The sequence below is a fragment of the Girardinichthys multiradiatus genome, chromosome 18 (assembly GCF_021462225.1).
Source record: "Girardinichthys multiradiatus isolate DD_20200921_A chromosome 18, DD_fGirMul_XY1, whole genome shotgun sequence".
Classification (NCBI taxonomy): Eukaryota; Metazoa; Chordata; class Actinopteri; order Cyprinodontiformes; family Goodeidae; genus Girardinichthys; species Girardinichthys multiradiatus.
This window is the reverse complement of record NC_061810.1, coordinates 26,264,550-26,281,821: the sequence shown is the minus strand read 5'-3', so window position 1 is coordinate 26,281,821 and position 17,272 is coordinate 26,264,550. Positions and strand designations below refer to the sequence as shown.

At 41.6% G+C, this 17,272-nt stretch overlaps 1 protein-coding gene across 1 annotated transcript in view; it reads right to left on the bottom strand.

Annotated features, from left to right (window-relative positions):
• Positions 1 to 4,543: 4,543 nt before the first annotated feature.
• tlcd2 (TLC domain containing 2) overlaps positions 4,544 to 17,272 on the bottom strand; it is a 35,199-nt gene continuing 22,470 nt past the window's right edge. The window contains exon 4 of the mRNA XM_047391543.1: positions 4,544 to 5,602. Coding sequence (XP_047247499.1) covers positions 5,228 to 5,602 — 375 coding nt within the window. The 3' untranslated portion in view covers positions 4,544 to 5,227. The remainder of the gene's footprint in view (positions 5,603 to 17,272) is intronic.

Here is a 17,272-nt window from a genome sequence, read left to right as displayed (position 1 = left end):
AAACCTTTACATGGGAGATCATTTAAAAATCTTCCCAACCTTTAATTTGTCATAAACCTGAAAATATTTATATGTCCTGTAAAATGAGATTACTTTGTAAGCCTCTAAGTTAATTAGAGGTACATCGCACTGATTAGATGTCCCTGGTATGACAACAAATTAAAAAAAATCAGATGATCACTTTTATCAGTGGGTGTAACTTCCAGATGGCTGACGATGCCAAGTTAATCTGTTCCAACACTTTTATGCTAAGTAGAGACATGGATGTATTTTGGTGCAAAATATGAATACCAACCCCCCCCAAAAAAAAGCAAAGACCGTATGAGGAAGCTGGCTGAGGCTGGTAGGAGAGTGTCATTATTCACGGAGGAAAAAGTCCTCTATTGTTATGGGCTATAAGGCCACTTGGTAAGAAACAATCATCATTCCAAAAGCAGGAAAAAATGCCAGGTTACAGTTTGCTAATGCACTCAGGGAAAAAAACACTTTCATTTTTTGGGGCATTTCTTGTGGTGTGATGAAACGAAGACTGAGGTGTTTGGTCATAATGACCATCAGTGCATTTGCAGTTAAAAAGGGAGGGACTTGCAAGCCTGAGAACATCGTCTGAACTATAAAGTGTCATGTGTGGATGCTTTGCTGCAGGAGGGACTGGTGCGCTTCACAAAATATGAAAAACTTGATGCGACAGGAAGTAGAAGCTTGGACACAAATAGGTTTTCGAAACGGACAAAAACACTGACCATAACAAATTAGTTACAAAGAGGCTCAAGGGCAACAAAATCAATGTGTGGCCTTGTTCCTTATTCTCTCCAATGTTTGATGACTGTCTTTACTGTCTCGGAGTCCTGGAGAGTCAGAGTTTTACAACTTTTAGATGCTTCTCTGCTTTAAAATGCCTAAATCAATCGATCCTCAGCATGACTTTGAATAACCCGACTACACGCTAAGGAGGTAATTTGGCCCTCTGATTCAGTTTGACACCTGAGGTAAACTGTATGTAATGCTGAGGTTTTTTTGTACAGAATGACACCTTTGTACAGTGAAAACATTTTGAATCTTTATAACCTCATTGTAAACTATGGCTTTATGGTAACAATGAGCAAATGTCAGGACAGCTGAACCTTACAGTTTTTTTTAGATTTGCTAGAAGTAAAGATGGCAGATGTTTGAACAAAAAAAGACTAAATGCTGGAACAGAGTCAAAAGATGCTTTTGACTCGGTTTTGTTTATTTTTGAGTTGATTTCTACAGGATTTAGGTGCCAGTGCTTTCATTTTGTAACTATTTTATTGCTAATATTCTATTTGGCTATTTTAGAACAGGTAGGTATAATAGAAGTATGTAACTTCTATTCTACCAATAGAAGTTACATACTAATGGTATCAGGTTGCATACATATAGTATGTGAACATATATTATAGCTTCAAAATAAACTCTGCAAACATTCAAGAAAACCAGAGCCAAGTATTTTTTTTCCTCTCATCTTTATTGTCACTTTGAACAATTACATTATAGAAACATACTGTAAATATAAACAGGAAATTCAGTTAAAAACATTTCTGCCTAAACATGAAAAAATAAAAACCGTTATATTTACACAGTTACAGTCGAATGTGTAATTTGAGCAATCTCAAGGCAAATTATGCTGCTTTAAGAGCTTGGCCTTGATTTAATAGATTTTTCAGAGTTGTTCTTTTAAAGAAAAGGGTCAGAAATAACCGTAAAGATGCACAGTGTCAATAGTCGGTTGTGTGTTTTAGCTAAGCTCGAAAAGTAAGTGTATGGATAAATCAAGAAGAACGTTTTGTGGAAAAATAAAACAGGTCTCCTTAGGTTCTTAAATAACTGAGCTATAGATATCACCAGATGAGGACCAATTCAGTCAGCTGCAATGCTTATTGTGCGTGAAGATTAACATGAGGCTGTTTTGGCATTATATACGTCATCCTTTATATACTTCAGCTGTAAATCTGAAAACAGAGCATCATCCTGCAGCCTTGTTGTCGTTGCATTTGGATATCAAACCCAAGAAGAAAAAAAGTCAGATGATGGAGCATAGGAGAAAGCAGGAGAAACAATTATTTTGGATAAGAGTGAATCTTGACTGCCACGTTCATTTACAACTCATTAAAGCACAGAAAACCAACAGTATCAGCGCAGGTTCAAGACACTCAGATGTAATTTCACTTTTTAAAAGTAACTTCAATTGTCATCAACTGTCTTCACTACAAACACAAAAGCTGCCCTAAAAAAATTGTATTTGAACAAACAAAAGAGCTGGTTTATAAACGTAAAAAGGGATATTCCATATTTTTACAAAATGGTTGTAATTGGCCTGAACAAACATGGATCGTTTTTAATCAGCAGTGAACTTAAGAACTTTTAGGCCATTTCATTCCAGATATGTTCATCTGAAGAGGACATGCTGCTTGTGTTTGTAGTCTGGGGACTTTTTTTTGCCTTTAAAATGAACAAACCTGAGCTGAGATACATATGGCTCAACGTTACAGAAAAGCTTCACCATAATAAACCTCATATACCACATTCATTACATTTTTAATCCATAATTTGTTCCTAGTACAAATAAATTACAAACATATGCAATTAAACACTGATTATTCACAGAAGCAGGAAAAAAAACCCAAACACAAAAAACTAATCAAACATTTTTATGAAGTGTAAGAATTACGATGCAATGATCAGAGTTGGAAGAGTATGCAGCTGTGTTCACAGATCTCAGACCTGTTTTTACATCCCCCGGCCTCCTACATATGTTTGGGTTCATCAGCATCCTTCAGAATCAAGACAGGATGGCACTCATATAGAAAAAGGTTACAAAATACAACCATATCGCGTGATCTTGGCTGTTTGAGGTCACTGAGGTGATGTTCAGGAATGTCCTATCTTCTGATTGTGAAGAACGGGGACTCCTGCCTGTCTGAAAGCTCCTACTGCAGACTGAAACCCACCACGACACATAATACAACCATAATTTATCAAATATGAACCACCATGGGATTTTGTAATACAGCACTACCTACAGCATGTTTTTACTTTACTGGCTTCCAGTGCTTTTACAGACGGAAAAGAGGAGATCTGAGTCTCCATTGACCATCCAGTGAGCCCGTTGGGTCAGAATCTCTGTAGAGTGTTGTTTTTTTTTTTCTTCAGTGCTAATTTGTTGGGTAATAATGTACAATTTTATGCACATTTTAGTTTAGCTACTGCGTGTCAGGCTCTAATCCACAAACTCCTGGTAAAATCGGTCTCATTTAAATTTGTCTTTATAGTGTTTATCAAACTTTCATGAAGTCATTTCTGTTCTGGAAGCCGGTTCTGTACTTTTTTTCTCTGGTCTCCAGTGATTTCCACTGAATGTGACCGAGTGAGTCCTCTGTTTGAATCCGATCGATGTTGGTTTAATTCTTCAGAGCAACTTTCACGGTTAAAATCTGATGTTTTATTTAAATTCTGTCAATCATTTATTTTCTTCATTACAAACCACAATCTGGTAATTTCATTTATTATTCAAGAAAAAAAATTTAATAATTATTTGAATTATTTATCAAACTATCATGTCAACATTCCTACTCTAGAAGCTAGATATCTACTTTAAGTTTATATACAGCGCCCTCCCCTGGTAAGGATGTGCGAAAACCCTTAAATTAAATAAATCTTGAATTGAACTGAGTTAATCTTTCAAGGACAATTTAGAAAAGTCCAACCTTCATTTCAATACATTGAATACATTACGAAATAATGGGGTTCCTAAGCAGTGTGGAAAAGTAGCAAATTTGCTTCCGTAAGTTGGGTAGGTATGGAAAAACAATAGCTGAATATAGAAAAATGTAACATTTTCCAGAGTTTTTCTCTCGTTGTTTCAGAAATGACAGAAATCTACTAAAGCTTAATGTCTGCAGTGATTTTTACATTAGTTTCTATATAAATGACAAGTTTTATTGTGGATTTACCACATCACATCTTGATTTAATTATTTAACCCATTAGTTTTTGATTTCAGACCTACTGTCTGAATGCAGAATCATTCAGACATAATAAAAAATGTCCATTTCCTACTTTAGATTTTCAATTCAGTTTAAACTGGAGTCTTCACAAACTAAATAAAGGTAACAAAGTTTACAAACTGTGCTCTATACCACGATTATAATCAAAATTAATTTTATCACTGTGTTTTCATGATTTATTTGACCTATAGTTTAGGATTGACATTTAAAGGTTAATATTTTGCACTTAAATGTTCAGAATGGAGAAAAATCCAGAAGTGGATTGAAAATGAAAGTGTTAGGAAATGTAAGAACCCTGCAAGCCATGACTTCCTGTTTCTCTGAGGTATAAAGATGACATTACACCAAGGCTCATTTCTCTCAGCTACCCTTCAAAATGGGAAACACGCATACAAGAAAATCAATGCTTGCCTAAACTTGTCCATATTTAGAGTCTAGAGTAAAAATAAGGGTTAAAAACACTGGAAGTTAGAGAAAATAAGGACCCACCAAAGCTTACAGTTAGAGGAACGCAAGAAAAGACAAGAGGAATTTATTTTAAGGCCTTTACACATTTTTAACTGGTTTAACAAAACCTGTGGAGAGCAGGCGCTGTACATGCATTTTTCTTTCAAGCCTGAACACTGTCAGAAAAGTGGGAGTTAGCAACCGGTTCAGAGGTAGCAGGCGGTTTTTAGTTGAGGAGATTTGGTGGAAAACACATTCACCTATGCAGAGCCAAAGTCAAACAATAAGAAGATTCATTTACTCAGTGGGTAAAAACAACAAAGAAATCAACACCATAAGGTGTGTATAATATAAAGTAGATGAACTAAATGATATATTTATGATGTTCCTGAAGATATTTAATATTTTCTGTTCCGGGTGGCTGTATAAGTAAGTGCCGGAGGATCTGTTTTATAGGAGGTGTGCCCTCACCCATCCTCAGCTACATTTTAAGATGATTGGGACATTAAGACATTTTGGTGACACTTTTAAAAGGACTCGTGTTCTTCATGAGAAGAAGCACACAAGCTCCGATGCCAAAATGCAGCTAAAGAAGTTTCCACCAGCATAAGGTGAGCGAGGTCAGTTTTTAAAAGTGAGGCTGTCTGATTACACTTACAGAGTGGTTACGTCTCTTCATCTCCTTCTCCCAGCTTTGAGGATGTTAAAACACAGGCAAATACGGTACCAGATCCCAGGCACTAACGCAGAGTTCTACATCTCCTTCTTGGCCTCCCGGGTGCTGCTCTTTAAAAAGTCGCTCCTGAGCAGCCGACAGAAGAGGATGATGTTCATGACGGTCATGATGGCCATCCCCACGCTGCCCAACGTGTAGGCCACCAGGGGTACCTTGTCCCTGTTGAGCACTAGCCACCGGGTCATCCAAGCCAGCGTGTTGATGCGGAAGATCACGTACGTCCCCAGGTTGATGATGCTGTTGACACGGTAGAACGTGCCCGTCGCCATGCTAGCCATGCGCAGGATCTGCCGGAGGTGGAGGAACACGGAATTTATCTCCACCAGCAAGGCCACCACGGCGAATCCCACGTAGCGGGATGATACCACGGAGAGGCCGAAGCAGGTGATCACCTACAGAGTGACACAAACAGGGAGAGGAAATTAGAGTTACACTGGCTTCAGAAAATTTCCCCCATTATTCAGAGAAATATCTTAACATGCTGAAGTCATTGCTGTTCCTTCCCCACTCAAATGTTGACCGTCAGTTTTATTTATCAAACTAAAAAAAACCTAAACCTTGGAGGACCATCTTTTTGTGACTGGAATAGAGCAAATTTCAGCTTGACCACGCCTAACTGGTTCCCTGGTTGTGGTAACAAAAAAACCTTTCACTCTGGCAGCTTTTAAAAAGGGACTTATACTACAACTGATAGCAGGAATGCATTACAGTAAAACTGCTCTGCTTTATCCTTACGACCTTTCAACCTCTCCTGAACATGCTGAATTTAGAAATGTTTGCCCAGTCTTAGAAATCTTTAAAAATAGCAGTAAAATGCAATGGTTCTATGGGTAGTAAAGATTGCTGAGCACTGAAAAGCACTGGAATACAATGATGAAATGGAAGATTAGATAATAGAAATGTTAAAATCTTATAAAAAGAAGTAGCTTAAAAGAGAAAACGCTTGGTCTAACATCTGAAATACTAAACCAATAAGTGAGTGAATGCATCTCAAAGGGAAATGTATTCTGATCAAGTTGCAAACTATGACCCTGTTATGTGAATCTGATGGTGTGGAGGCGGTGACCTTGCTTTGTATGGTTATGTTTTGAAATCCATGCCTTTCGAAGGTCAATGCTCCTACCACTCCTTTCTGCTGAAAGGTGCTTATGAAAGTCTATGATGTGTAACAGACAGAAAAACTCCACAAGGTGGCAGCAACATCTTAAAAACGGATGACTCTCCTATCCCTACCCGTTGCCTTAAAGCTGAAAAGTTGGACAAAAACGGATTTTTAGACCAAACCGTCACCTAAAGAAGTGACAGCAGCTGTAAATCCTGACACCTGACAGAGGTGTGTTTGTATGAAAACATCCCATTGAGTCAGCTTTCCATGGGGAAGAGCGCCATTCACTCACAGCACACAGCTACTGTGTGCTTCCAAATATCATTACCACCTTGACTGGAATGTTTACAGACAATGACAGATTAAATAAAAGCAAAGATTCAGGCCTTTCACTGCAGAGTGCAGCCTCTGACATAGTGGATGACTTTTACCATTAGCTGAAAGGGCTACTTGTGCTTATCCATGAGTGTCCCGTGTGAGTGTGTTACATGCTGCTCATTGTTGGTTAAGCAACAGGACATGTGAGGAGCAGTAAACATCCTCCCTTACTGCATGTTACATTATGGTTCAAAGGTTTGTTTTACTTAGCACGCTTCGTTTCCTGCAAAAACCTCAAACATCTAGATGCTGTGGGGGAAAAGGTTCACTGAGGGGATAATGCTCTAAAATATGATGTCAATACATCTTTAAAACAGTGCAGAGTCATATTCATCCAAGAAATAAGGAACTCTGAAAAAGTATTATAATACACTCCTTGAACGTTTCAAAATTTTGTCACATTATAACCACAAACCTGTATTACTTTTGTTGGGATTTTATGTAATAAATAGTAATAGTGGTGGTAGTAAATAACTGTGACCTGGAAGGGAATTATACATGGTTTCCAACATGTTTTTCTAAATAAAATCTTAAAAGTGCGCCATCAAATTGTATATAGCATTCTTTGCCCGGTTACCCCGGAGTAAAATTCGATGAAACTGCATGGCTGTAAGGAGTGATCTCATTAATCAATGTGTTTGTAATGTAATCTTTGTTTAAGTATTTCTGTTTTGTAAAGGCCTTGTTATGGAGCACATTTAAAAACAGCAGCCGTCAAACAAAGTGCTGCACATGAAAAAAAGACACCGTACTATAACCCGAAAAAGACAAAATAGCAATTATAAAAAAAAAACAGAATAAGATTAGGGAGCAGAACCACGAGTCAATTTTAATTCAACAATTTTAATGACAATCCACTCTGAAAATGATTTAAAAGCTAGTGAATAAAAGTGCTTTTTTAGATGTGATTTACAGAGAGTCGGTTTAGGAGCCAGTCTACCATTAGTGAACAAACAGCATCATGATGGGCAAGAAACAATGGAGAAAGGTCAGGGAGAAAGTTGTGGACAAATTTTAAACAGAGTTTAACTGCAACAAGGCTGTCTACCTAAACTGACATCAGAAAACAAACTACAAGTTATGCAATTCTGGTCTTTATGGAAGAGTGGCAAATAGAAAGCATTAAGAATTCCCATTCGCAGTCATGATGGGTAGACGGAAAATTCCTTGAAGGAAAGTGCTGCACATCATCCTAATCACACCATCCCTACAGTTACACATGGTAGAGGCAGCATCATGCTGTGGGGATGCTTTTCTTCAGAAGGCACAGGGAAGCTGTACGGAGTTGATGGGAAGATGAAAGCAGTTAAGTACAGGGCAAACCTGCAAAAGACTGAGGAAGATGTTCACCTTCCATCAGGATAAGTCAAAGTCCTGACCGAAATCCATTAAAAACTCTGTGGTAACTTAAACACTGATTGTCAGACACACTCCATCTAATGTGACTGGCCTGGACCTATTTTGCAAAGTATCACATTAGGGGGGCTAAATACAAATGCACGCCACATTTTTCTGATTTTTATATGTAAATAATGCCTCATTTTCCTCCCTCCTTAGCTACAGTGGTTGGACAATGAAACTGAAACACCTGGTTTTAGACCACAATAATTTATTAGTATGGTGTAGGGCCTCCTTTTGCGGCCAATACAGCGTCAATTCGTCTTGGGAATGACATATACAAGTCCTGCACAGTGGTCAGAGGGATTTTAAGCCATTCTTCTTGCAGGATAGTGGCCAGGTCACTACGTGATACTGGTGGAGGAAAACGTTTCCTGACTCGCTCCTCCAAAACACCCCAAAGTGGCTCAATAATATTTAGATCTGGTGACTGTGCAGGCCATGGGAGATGTTCAACTTCACTTTTATGATCATCAAACCAATCTTTCACCAGTCATGCTGTGTGTATTGGTGCATTGTCATCCTGATACACGGCACTGCCTTTAGGATACAATGTTTGAACCATTGGATGCACATGGTCCTCAAGAATGGTTCGGTAGTCCTTGGCAGTGACGCGCCCATCTAGCACAAGTATTGGGCCAAGGGAATGCCATGAAATGGCAGCCCAAACCATCACTGATCCACCCCCATGCTTCACTCTGGGCATGCAACAGTCTGGGTGGTACGCTTCTTTGGGGCTTCTCCACACCATAACTCTCCTGGATGTGGGGAAAACAGTAAAGGTGGACTCATCAGAGAACAATACATGTTTCACATTGTCCACAGCCCAAGATTTGCGCTCCTTGCACCATTGAAACTGACGTTTGGCATTGGCATGAGTGATCAAAGGTTTGGCTATAGCAGCCAAGCCGTGTATATTGACCCTGTGGAGCTCCCAACGGACAGTTCTGGTGGAAACAGGAGAGTTGAGGTGCACATTTAATTCTGTCGTGATTTGGGCAGCCGTGGTTTTATGTTTTTTGGATACAATCCGGGTTAGCACCCGAACATCCCTTTCAGACAGCTTCCTCTTGCGTCCACAGTTAATCCTGTTGGATGTGGTTCGTCCTTCTTGGTGGTATGCTGACATTACCCTGGATACCGTGGCTCTTGATATATCACACAGACTTGCGGTTTTGGTCACAGATGTGCCAGCAAGACGTGCACCAACAATTTGACCTCTTTTGAACTCTGGTATGTCACCCATAATGTTGTGTTCATTTTAATATTTTGAGCTAAACTGTGCTCTTACCCTGCTAATTGAACCTTCACACTCTGCTCTTACTGGTGCAATGTGCAATCAATGAAGACTGGCTACCAGGCTGGTCCAATTTAGCCATGAAACCTCCCACACTAAAATTACAGGTGTTTCAGTTTCATTGTCCAACCCCTGTACATACTTCTTTGTGTTGGTATTGCGGTTAAAATGGGACATGTTCAAGGGCCTGAATTATTTTGTAAAGCACTGTATTATAGTCCTTGAAGCGGCTGTCCCGGGTTCGAGTCCCGGACCCGGTGACATTTACCGAATGTCTCCCCCTCTCTCTACCCCTCTTTCCTGTCTACTTACTGTCAAAAATAAAAGGCCACTTGTGCCAGAAAAAATAATAATAATAATAATTTGAACAACTGAAGCACCAACAAAAAAAACCTTAGTGTTACATGCAAGAAACTTTTTTAAAAGGCTGACATTTTCATGCACTTTGAACTCCCTCTCTAAGTCAGACAACTTGTCGTCAGCATATAATGACAGACTGGGAGCTGTAATCACTCTAATGTCAGTGAGAACCATTCATCTCATGAAAGTCTGCAATGTAAGTTATGCACAGATGGTTTTTCTCTGCTCTCTCAAAATAAGTGGGACCACACTGCTGGTCAGGCAGTCTCTTGTGACATTCCTCTCTCTGATGCTGAATCTGAGATCTCCTCAATAGATGAGCCATGCAAGATCTTCCTGTTATCAAAGTCTAGGAAGCCAAGGGCAGCCAAACATTGGCTCAGTCATCTATTGGCTTAGTGACCAAACAAATCATCACTGACCACAAATAAATGGTCATTTAAGTCTTCTCTGCAGAATTTGTTTTTTAAAATAATCTCCAATAATCCTACGTTTAGGTGGCTCACTAGGCAGATAGTGCCATTTTCTACACCTGACCACCAGGGACAACTCCAGTTAACACAGAGAAGAAGAGGAAAAGATAACACACAACCCACCATGCCGCAGGTTACTTTGGTAACAGTCAACAAACATCATTGTAGCAGTACCATGGTATATTTTTAACACAGTGACAAAATGTATCTTAGCAAGCAGGTTTAGATTTCCGTTTTTAGAAGGTGGAAATCAAAGATGTGATCAGGCAGATGTGATGAGACTGAACCCAACACACCTACCACAAAAACATAATGCGAGGGAGGGATGTGGGCCAAGTTATGAAAACAACAAATCCACGTGCAGTCAGGACCAAAGCAAACGTAAAGAGCACATAAATAAATCCTAGGAGTGTGCAATCTGCTCCATTTGCTTGCAAATACACACAGACAGGAGCTCTGACCACATCTCCAACCACAAAAACAAGCGGGTCTTAAAAGCGGACTTATCTAATGTCTAATTAGAACACAGGACTGCAAAGGTCCAAACAAACCCTTATACAAGTCAGAGATAAGATGATTTGATAACAGAGACTTTGAGTTACTATATAATGCAGTAAACGAAGCTGACATGGATCAAAGCCCTTCAGCCGTGGGGTTAGGCAACTACCATGGTTTCTTGAAAAGACTACATAACATGTTTTCCACATCTTTGGTTTTATCTTTGGTATTTTTATTGGTGTTTTTACTATATGTTCTATAATTCAAAGCTCGCCAATAAACACAGATAAAGTCTCGCACAGAGATAAAAGACCCTCAACTTAAGTAATATGTCATCTTTTCAAGGCCTCCTGCAGTCAATGTGCATAAGGAGAACAATGAACGTTCACATGCAGAAAAAACAAAGAGAGAACGTCCCTAAAAACCGATCCTGATGTTTCTGTGAGAACGGACCCCGCAACTGTGGGAAAAACAAAGAGACCTGATGCCTGCGTTGTTGTCAGCACCCTGCACTGAAGAGGGCTCACAATAATCCCCCCACCAACCTCTCCACCTATCATGATGGGGCTGACCCAGCATTAGATGGATTTGCAGCATAAAGCTCTGCTGAATCATGACTTTCACATATAACAGTATTTAAAAGCCATGTTACTTAAATAAACAGGGCCAACACAAAGTACATCAAATCTGAATAGTGTGGCATGCATTTGCACTCAGGCCCAATGAATATGTTTCAGATCTACCTTTTGCTGCAGTAGCACCTGCAAGTCTTTTGGGATAAATCTCCACCAGCTTTGCTCCTCTCCAGTGGAAATCTTGTCCATTCTTATTAAAATAGCTCAAATACAGTAGGATAAGATGGAGAACTTTGTCATAAATTCTCAAAAGATTTAGATCTGGATTTTGACAGGAACATTAATACAAATGAATATGCTTCTATCTATTCATGGAGCCATGACTGTTGGAAGGGGGTTGCTGGACGGTGAACCTCTGCAACAGAGTTTCTTGCAGTAGTGCACTGTATTTATCTCCATTCATCACATATGACCAGCTGTTCTGTCCCTGCAGAAGAAATTTCCCATAGCATGATGCCGCCACTGCCTTATTTCAGCTTGCAGATGGGGTGCTCAGGGTTAAATACCATGTTAGTTTTTCCGCCACACAGTGCTTCATATAGGCCGTTTTTATTTGTCTCCAGGAAAACAAAGCGGCATGTTTGTTCTGTGCATCTTCCTCCCCGTGGGCTCAATTAGTCCTCCTGTAAACCCTGGTGAGGGACCTCCACTTCCAAGAGGAACACACTGGCTGTGAACTGGGTGGGTGAGTAAATGACAATAGAGAAAACATTACAAATCAACAACTTTCAACATCACAGAAGGGAGCAATCCTTACCTGGATTCACTTTACCCCCGCAGAGACATCAGCAGATTAACAGAGACATCTTTGCACAGAAAGGTGATACCTGGAATGTACAACAAAGCTCTCTCTGGAAGTACTCAGAAAACAAATACCTCTTTGTTTCAGTTTCAAATTGCTCAAGAAGCAAACCCCCTCTATATGACAGAGATCTGACAGTCACTATTCCTGTGACTGTCAGTGCAACTATGGAACCTAAGTACACCCATGCTCCTTCTATACAGGAAGGTGTGATTACCTCTCTAAAAGCAGGAGTTTATTTAGCCTGTGGCATACAGGTGAGCTTTAGCACAATGGCAAGAAGGAAAGACATCAGCATTGACTTTAGAGAAGGGATTATAGCTGCTCCTCAATCCCGAACAATCTGATCTCCATACAAGTAGAAAATTCTTAAAACAGTTACCAGTCTTCCAGGACATCTGAATGAATTCATTTCAAGGTCAGACGATGCAAAGTTCAAAAACATTGCACACTCTGCAGGCCTCATTTGGGTGGTTAGCAGTCAAAGTACATAACAGTACAAACAGGACATAAAGGAACAAGTATGACTTGTTGCCAGGAGAAAGCCTCATATCTTCAGAAGTAATTTGGCAGCATGACTTGGGTTTAACAGGTTTGCATCTATTTAAACCCAGTGACTTCTGAAACACCGACTAAAGTAAATCTGTTTGGCTTTAATGCACCGTACCATGTTCAGCGGTCACTAAATAACATTTCAGCATACCAGTTCTCAAGCACGGTGGTGGAGGGGTGAAGATTAGGGCTTATTTTGCGCCACATGACCTGGGCACCTTGCAGACATTGAGTGGAGCAAAAACTCCTCCATATAGCAAAATAGAAGACTATCTGTAGCTAAAACTGGTTCATCAACAGGAAAATGATCCCAAACACAGGAGAAAATCTGCAACAAAACCTCTGAAAAAGAAAAGACTAAATGTGTAGCAATGGCCCTGTCCAAGTTCTGACCTCAGCTTCATTGAAAGGCTTTGAGTGGACCTTTTACGCTCTGAGCAGAAATTAATGTCTGCAAACCTCAGTGAACTGAAATTATATTAGTCTCATAATTCATCCCCATATTGCTGCTGGAAGGTGGCTCTAGAAACTATTGAGCCATGGGGTGTACTTAATTTTTTTCTGTGGTCGGCAGAAGCCCAATTTTTGTTTCAGTTCTATTTTTATCAGTAGGCTAAATGCAAGTTAGCACGATGCATCAGTGAACCAGAAAGTATAAAGCGGTAATGGCCAGGATTTTGTTTCCAGGTTGCATCAACCTGTAGTCAAGACTGAGGGTTAACAGCTTCTTGTGCTTGCACCTGTTCAGCCACTGCTACGTCACCCGACCCTAGAATCTGGTGGACATTTTTTACTGTGTGTTTCACAAAATATCTTATCAGTGTAGCCCTTTGTAGATAACCTTACCTGTCCCTTTCTCTTCAACAGTAACAATGATCTCACGTTTAGGAAGTCAAACCAGTTTGGCTTGACAATGGAGGATTTTTAGGAGTCGCAAGCCTTTTGTTCGACACAATGAGCAAGCGTTGAGTGATATCTTGGGGGATAAAAATAGGGAGAAATTTACGAGAAAGTTAAGTTCATTCTTTATTTCTAGAACTTATAACCCAGTGGAAAAAGAAAGGAAATAACATATGCTGTCTCTTATAGCTGTAATAGGAGCCGGGGTCAGAGGTGTCAGGGTGTGGGCAGACATACTTCAAACAGGTGGAAGGGTGGAACCGGGAGTTTTTAACATGCTGTCTCTCCTTGCCGCAAACAGTACTAAGATGCTTTAAATGCTTTCACATTTTGTTACGTAATAATCACAAACTTGGGTATTTTTTTGATCGAGCTACACAAAGTAGTGCATGACTGTGAAGTGGAAGGAAAATGACTTATTTGAACAGTCTGGTGTTGATTTGATAGTTTTTAAAGCAAACTTTTCTGCAGTTATAGCTGCAGCTCTTTTGGGTTTTCACCTTTGCTGATATAGAGATAAACATTTTAACCCATTTTTTTTTTTTTTAAATAGATCAAGCTCAGTCAGATTAGGGGTGAGAGTGTCTATGAACATCCATTTTAAAGTCTTGCCAAAAAAATCCTCAACTAGATTTACGTCTTGGCCATTCAAACACCATTTCAGAGCTGTGGACGTATGTTTAGGTTGCTTGCCCTACTGGAAGGTGAACCTGTATCCCAGTCTGAAGTTTTTTTGCAGCCTCCAATATGCTTTCTCCCAGGATTGGCCTGTATTTAGCGCCATCAATCTTCCCATCAACTCTAACCAGCTTCCCTGTCCCTGCTAAAGAAAAGCACTTCCATAGCATGATGCTGCCACCACCATGTTTTTTTGGTGGGTATTGTGTGTTCAGGGTGTTAGTTTTCTGCATTTTACATGTCACCCAAAAAGTTCAGTTTTGGTCTCATGTGACCAGAGCATCTTCATTTACATCTATGTTGTGTTTTCAATGAGATTAATTTACACGACGGTGGACCCTATTTAATATTTAGGTGATTTGTAAAGACAGTTGGCAGAGTTAAAGGGGGTGATTACCTATGATAAAATGTGAAAATGAAAAAGGTCATTCTTTCCTCAGATGATGTGAAAGGCGAGATAGAGATAAATATGATACAGGGATCCAAAATGCTCATGGATCACAGCTGGGGATGATAAAACTGGGAACTCAAATGCATCTGTGACAAGGTTTTACATATGCATTTGCATACAATGAATACATTTATTGTTCAGGGCACTAATGCGCTTTACATCTGCTTTTGCAACTACAAGATGGCGCCGCAGATGGTCGCCTCGGCGTGTTGGTGCGCATTGTTTTGTTTTGTTTTTTGCTTTAAAACGGTCTTCTGTGATGGTACCCGGAGCTCTTTCACCAGAGAAGAACTCATGAACATCAGGGCTACTACACCAGAGGAGTTATTTCCCACTTTTCTGCCTACTGCTCTGGAAGTTTTGGACATTCTGGTCAAAGGTTCCGCTCACCTTTGTTCACGCGGTGAAACGCCGGAAGAGAGGGAAACGGGCTGGGGTGCTGGTACGTCTTCGCCAGCGTGGACTACGAACACCGTTACCTGGAATATTTCTCTCTAACGTGCGCTCACTTCCCAACAAAATGGAGGAACTACAACTGTTGTTGGGGAAAAACAGGGACTTTTATTCATCGGCAGTTTTGTGCCTCACGGAGACGTGGCTGTGTGGATTAATACCGGACTCTGCGCTGCAGCTGGCAGGATTCCAGCTCTACAGAGCGGACAGAGACACGGAACTCTCCGGCAAAGCGAAAGGTGGAGGAATCTGTTTTTACCTCAACAGTGGTTGGTGCAACGACGTGACAGTGATTCAGCAGCACTGTTCTCCAGACCTGGAAGCCTTCATCATAAACTGTAAGCCTTTCTATTCCCCCCGTGAGTTCGCTTCGTTCATCCTGGTCGGTGTTTACATCCCGCCGCAAGCTAACGTGCAGGTCGCACAGCGCATGCTCGCCGACCAGATACTGAGTGTGGAGCGGACCAACCCGGACTCCTTAGTTATCGTCGTTGGCGACTTTAACAAAGGTAATCTGACCCACGAACTCCCCAAATATAGACAGTTTATAAAATGTCCGACCAGAGAGGACAACATTCTGGATCACTGTTACACCACCATCAGAGACGCTTATCACGCCGTCCCACGTGCTGCACTGGGCCAATCCGACCACATCATGGTCCACCTGATTCCTGCATACAGGCAGAAACTAAAGCTCTGCAAACCTGTTGTGAGGACGACAAGGAAGTGGAGCAGTGAGGCTGTGGAGAATCTCCAGGCGTGTTTAGGCTGTACAGACTGGGATGTGTTCAGGACTACTACCAACAGTCTGGACGAGTACACAGAGGCTGTGACTTCCTACATCAGCTTCTGTGAGGACAGCTGTGTACCATCATACACCAGGGTGAGTTACAACAACGACAAACCCTGGTTCACAGCTAAACTCAGAAGGTTAAGACTGGATAAGGAAGAGGCCTTCAGGAGTGGGGACAAAGACATATACAGAGAGGCAAAGTACAAGTTTGGCAAGGCAGTGAAAGAGGCCAAACGACTGTACTCTGAGAAGCTCCAAAACCAGTTCTCAGCCAACGACTCTGCATCTGTCTGGAAAGGGCTCAAGCAAATCACCAACTACAAGCCGAAAGCCCCCCACTCCATCAACGACCGACGCCTCGCCAACGACCTGAACGAGTTCTACTGCCGCTTTGAAAGACAAAGGGACAGTCCTGCAACCATCCCCCACGACGCCCCCCAACAGCTGCAGCCACAATCCACCACCCCCATCTCTCCAACCTCAAGAGGGGCCTTGGCACCTCCAACCCCCACCCTGAAGTTCCCCCCCACCAGCCCCCTACCCACGCCGAGGACGGCTCTTTCCATCCAGGAGAGGGACGTCAACAAACTCTTCAGGAGACAGAACCCCCGGAAAGCTGCTGGTCCGGATTCTGTCTCACCAGCCAGCCTGAAGCACTGCACTGATCAGCTGTCTCCAGTCTTCACAGACATTTTTAACACCTCACTGGAGACATGTCATGTGCCAGCCTGCTTCAAGTCCTCCACCATCGTCCCTGTTCCCAAGAAGCCAAGGACCACAGGGCTTAATGACTTCAGACCCGTCGCCCTGACCTCTGTGGTGATGAAGTCCTTTGAGCGCCTTGTGCTCTCACACCTAAAAGACATCACCGACTCCCTCCTGGACCCCCTGCAGTTTGCCTACAGAGCCAACAGGTCTGTAGATGATGCAGTCAACCTAGCCCTTCACTTCATCCTCCGGCACCTGGACTCCACAGGAACCTACGCCAGGATCCTGTTTGTGGATTTCAGCTCTGCCTTCAACACCATCGTCCCAGTTCTGCTCCAGGAGAAGCTCTCCCAGCTGAGTGTGCCCGACTCCACCTGCAGGTGGATCACTGACTTCCTGTCTGACAGGAAGCAGCGCGTGAGGCTGGGGAAGCACGTCTCTGACTCCCTGACCATCAGCACCGGTTCCCCCCAAGGCTGTGTTCTCTCTCCTCTGCTCTTCTCCCTGTACACCAACAGCTGCACCTCCAGTCACCAGTCTGTCAAGCTTCTGAAGTTTGCGGACGACACCACCCTGATCGG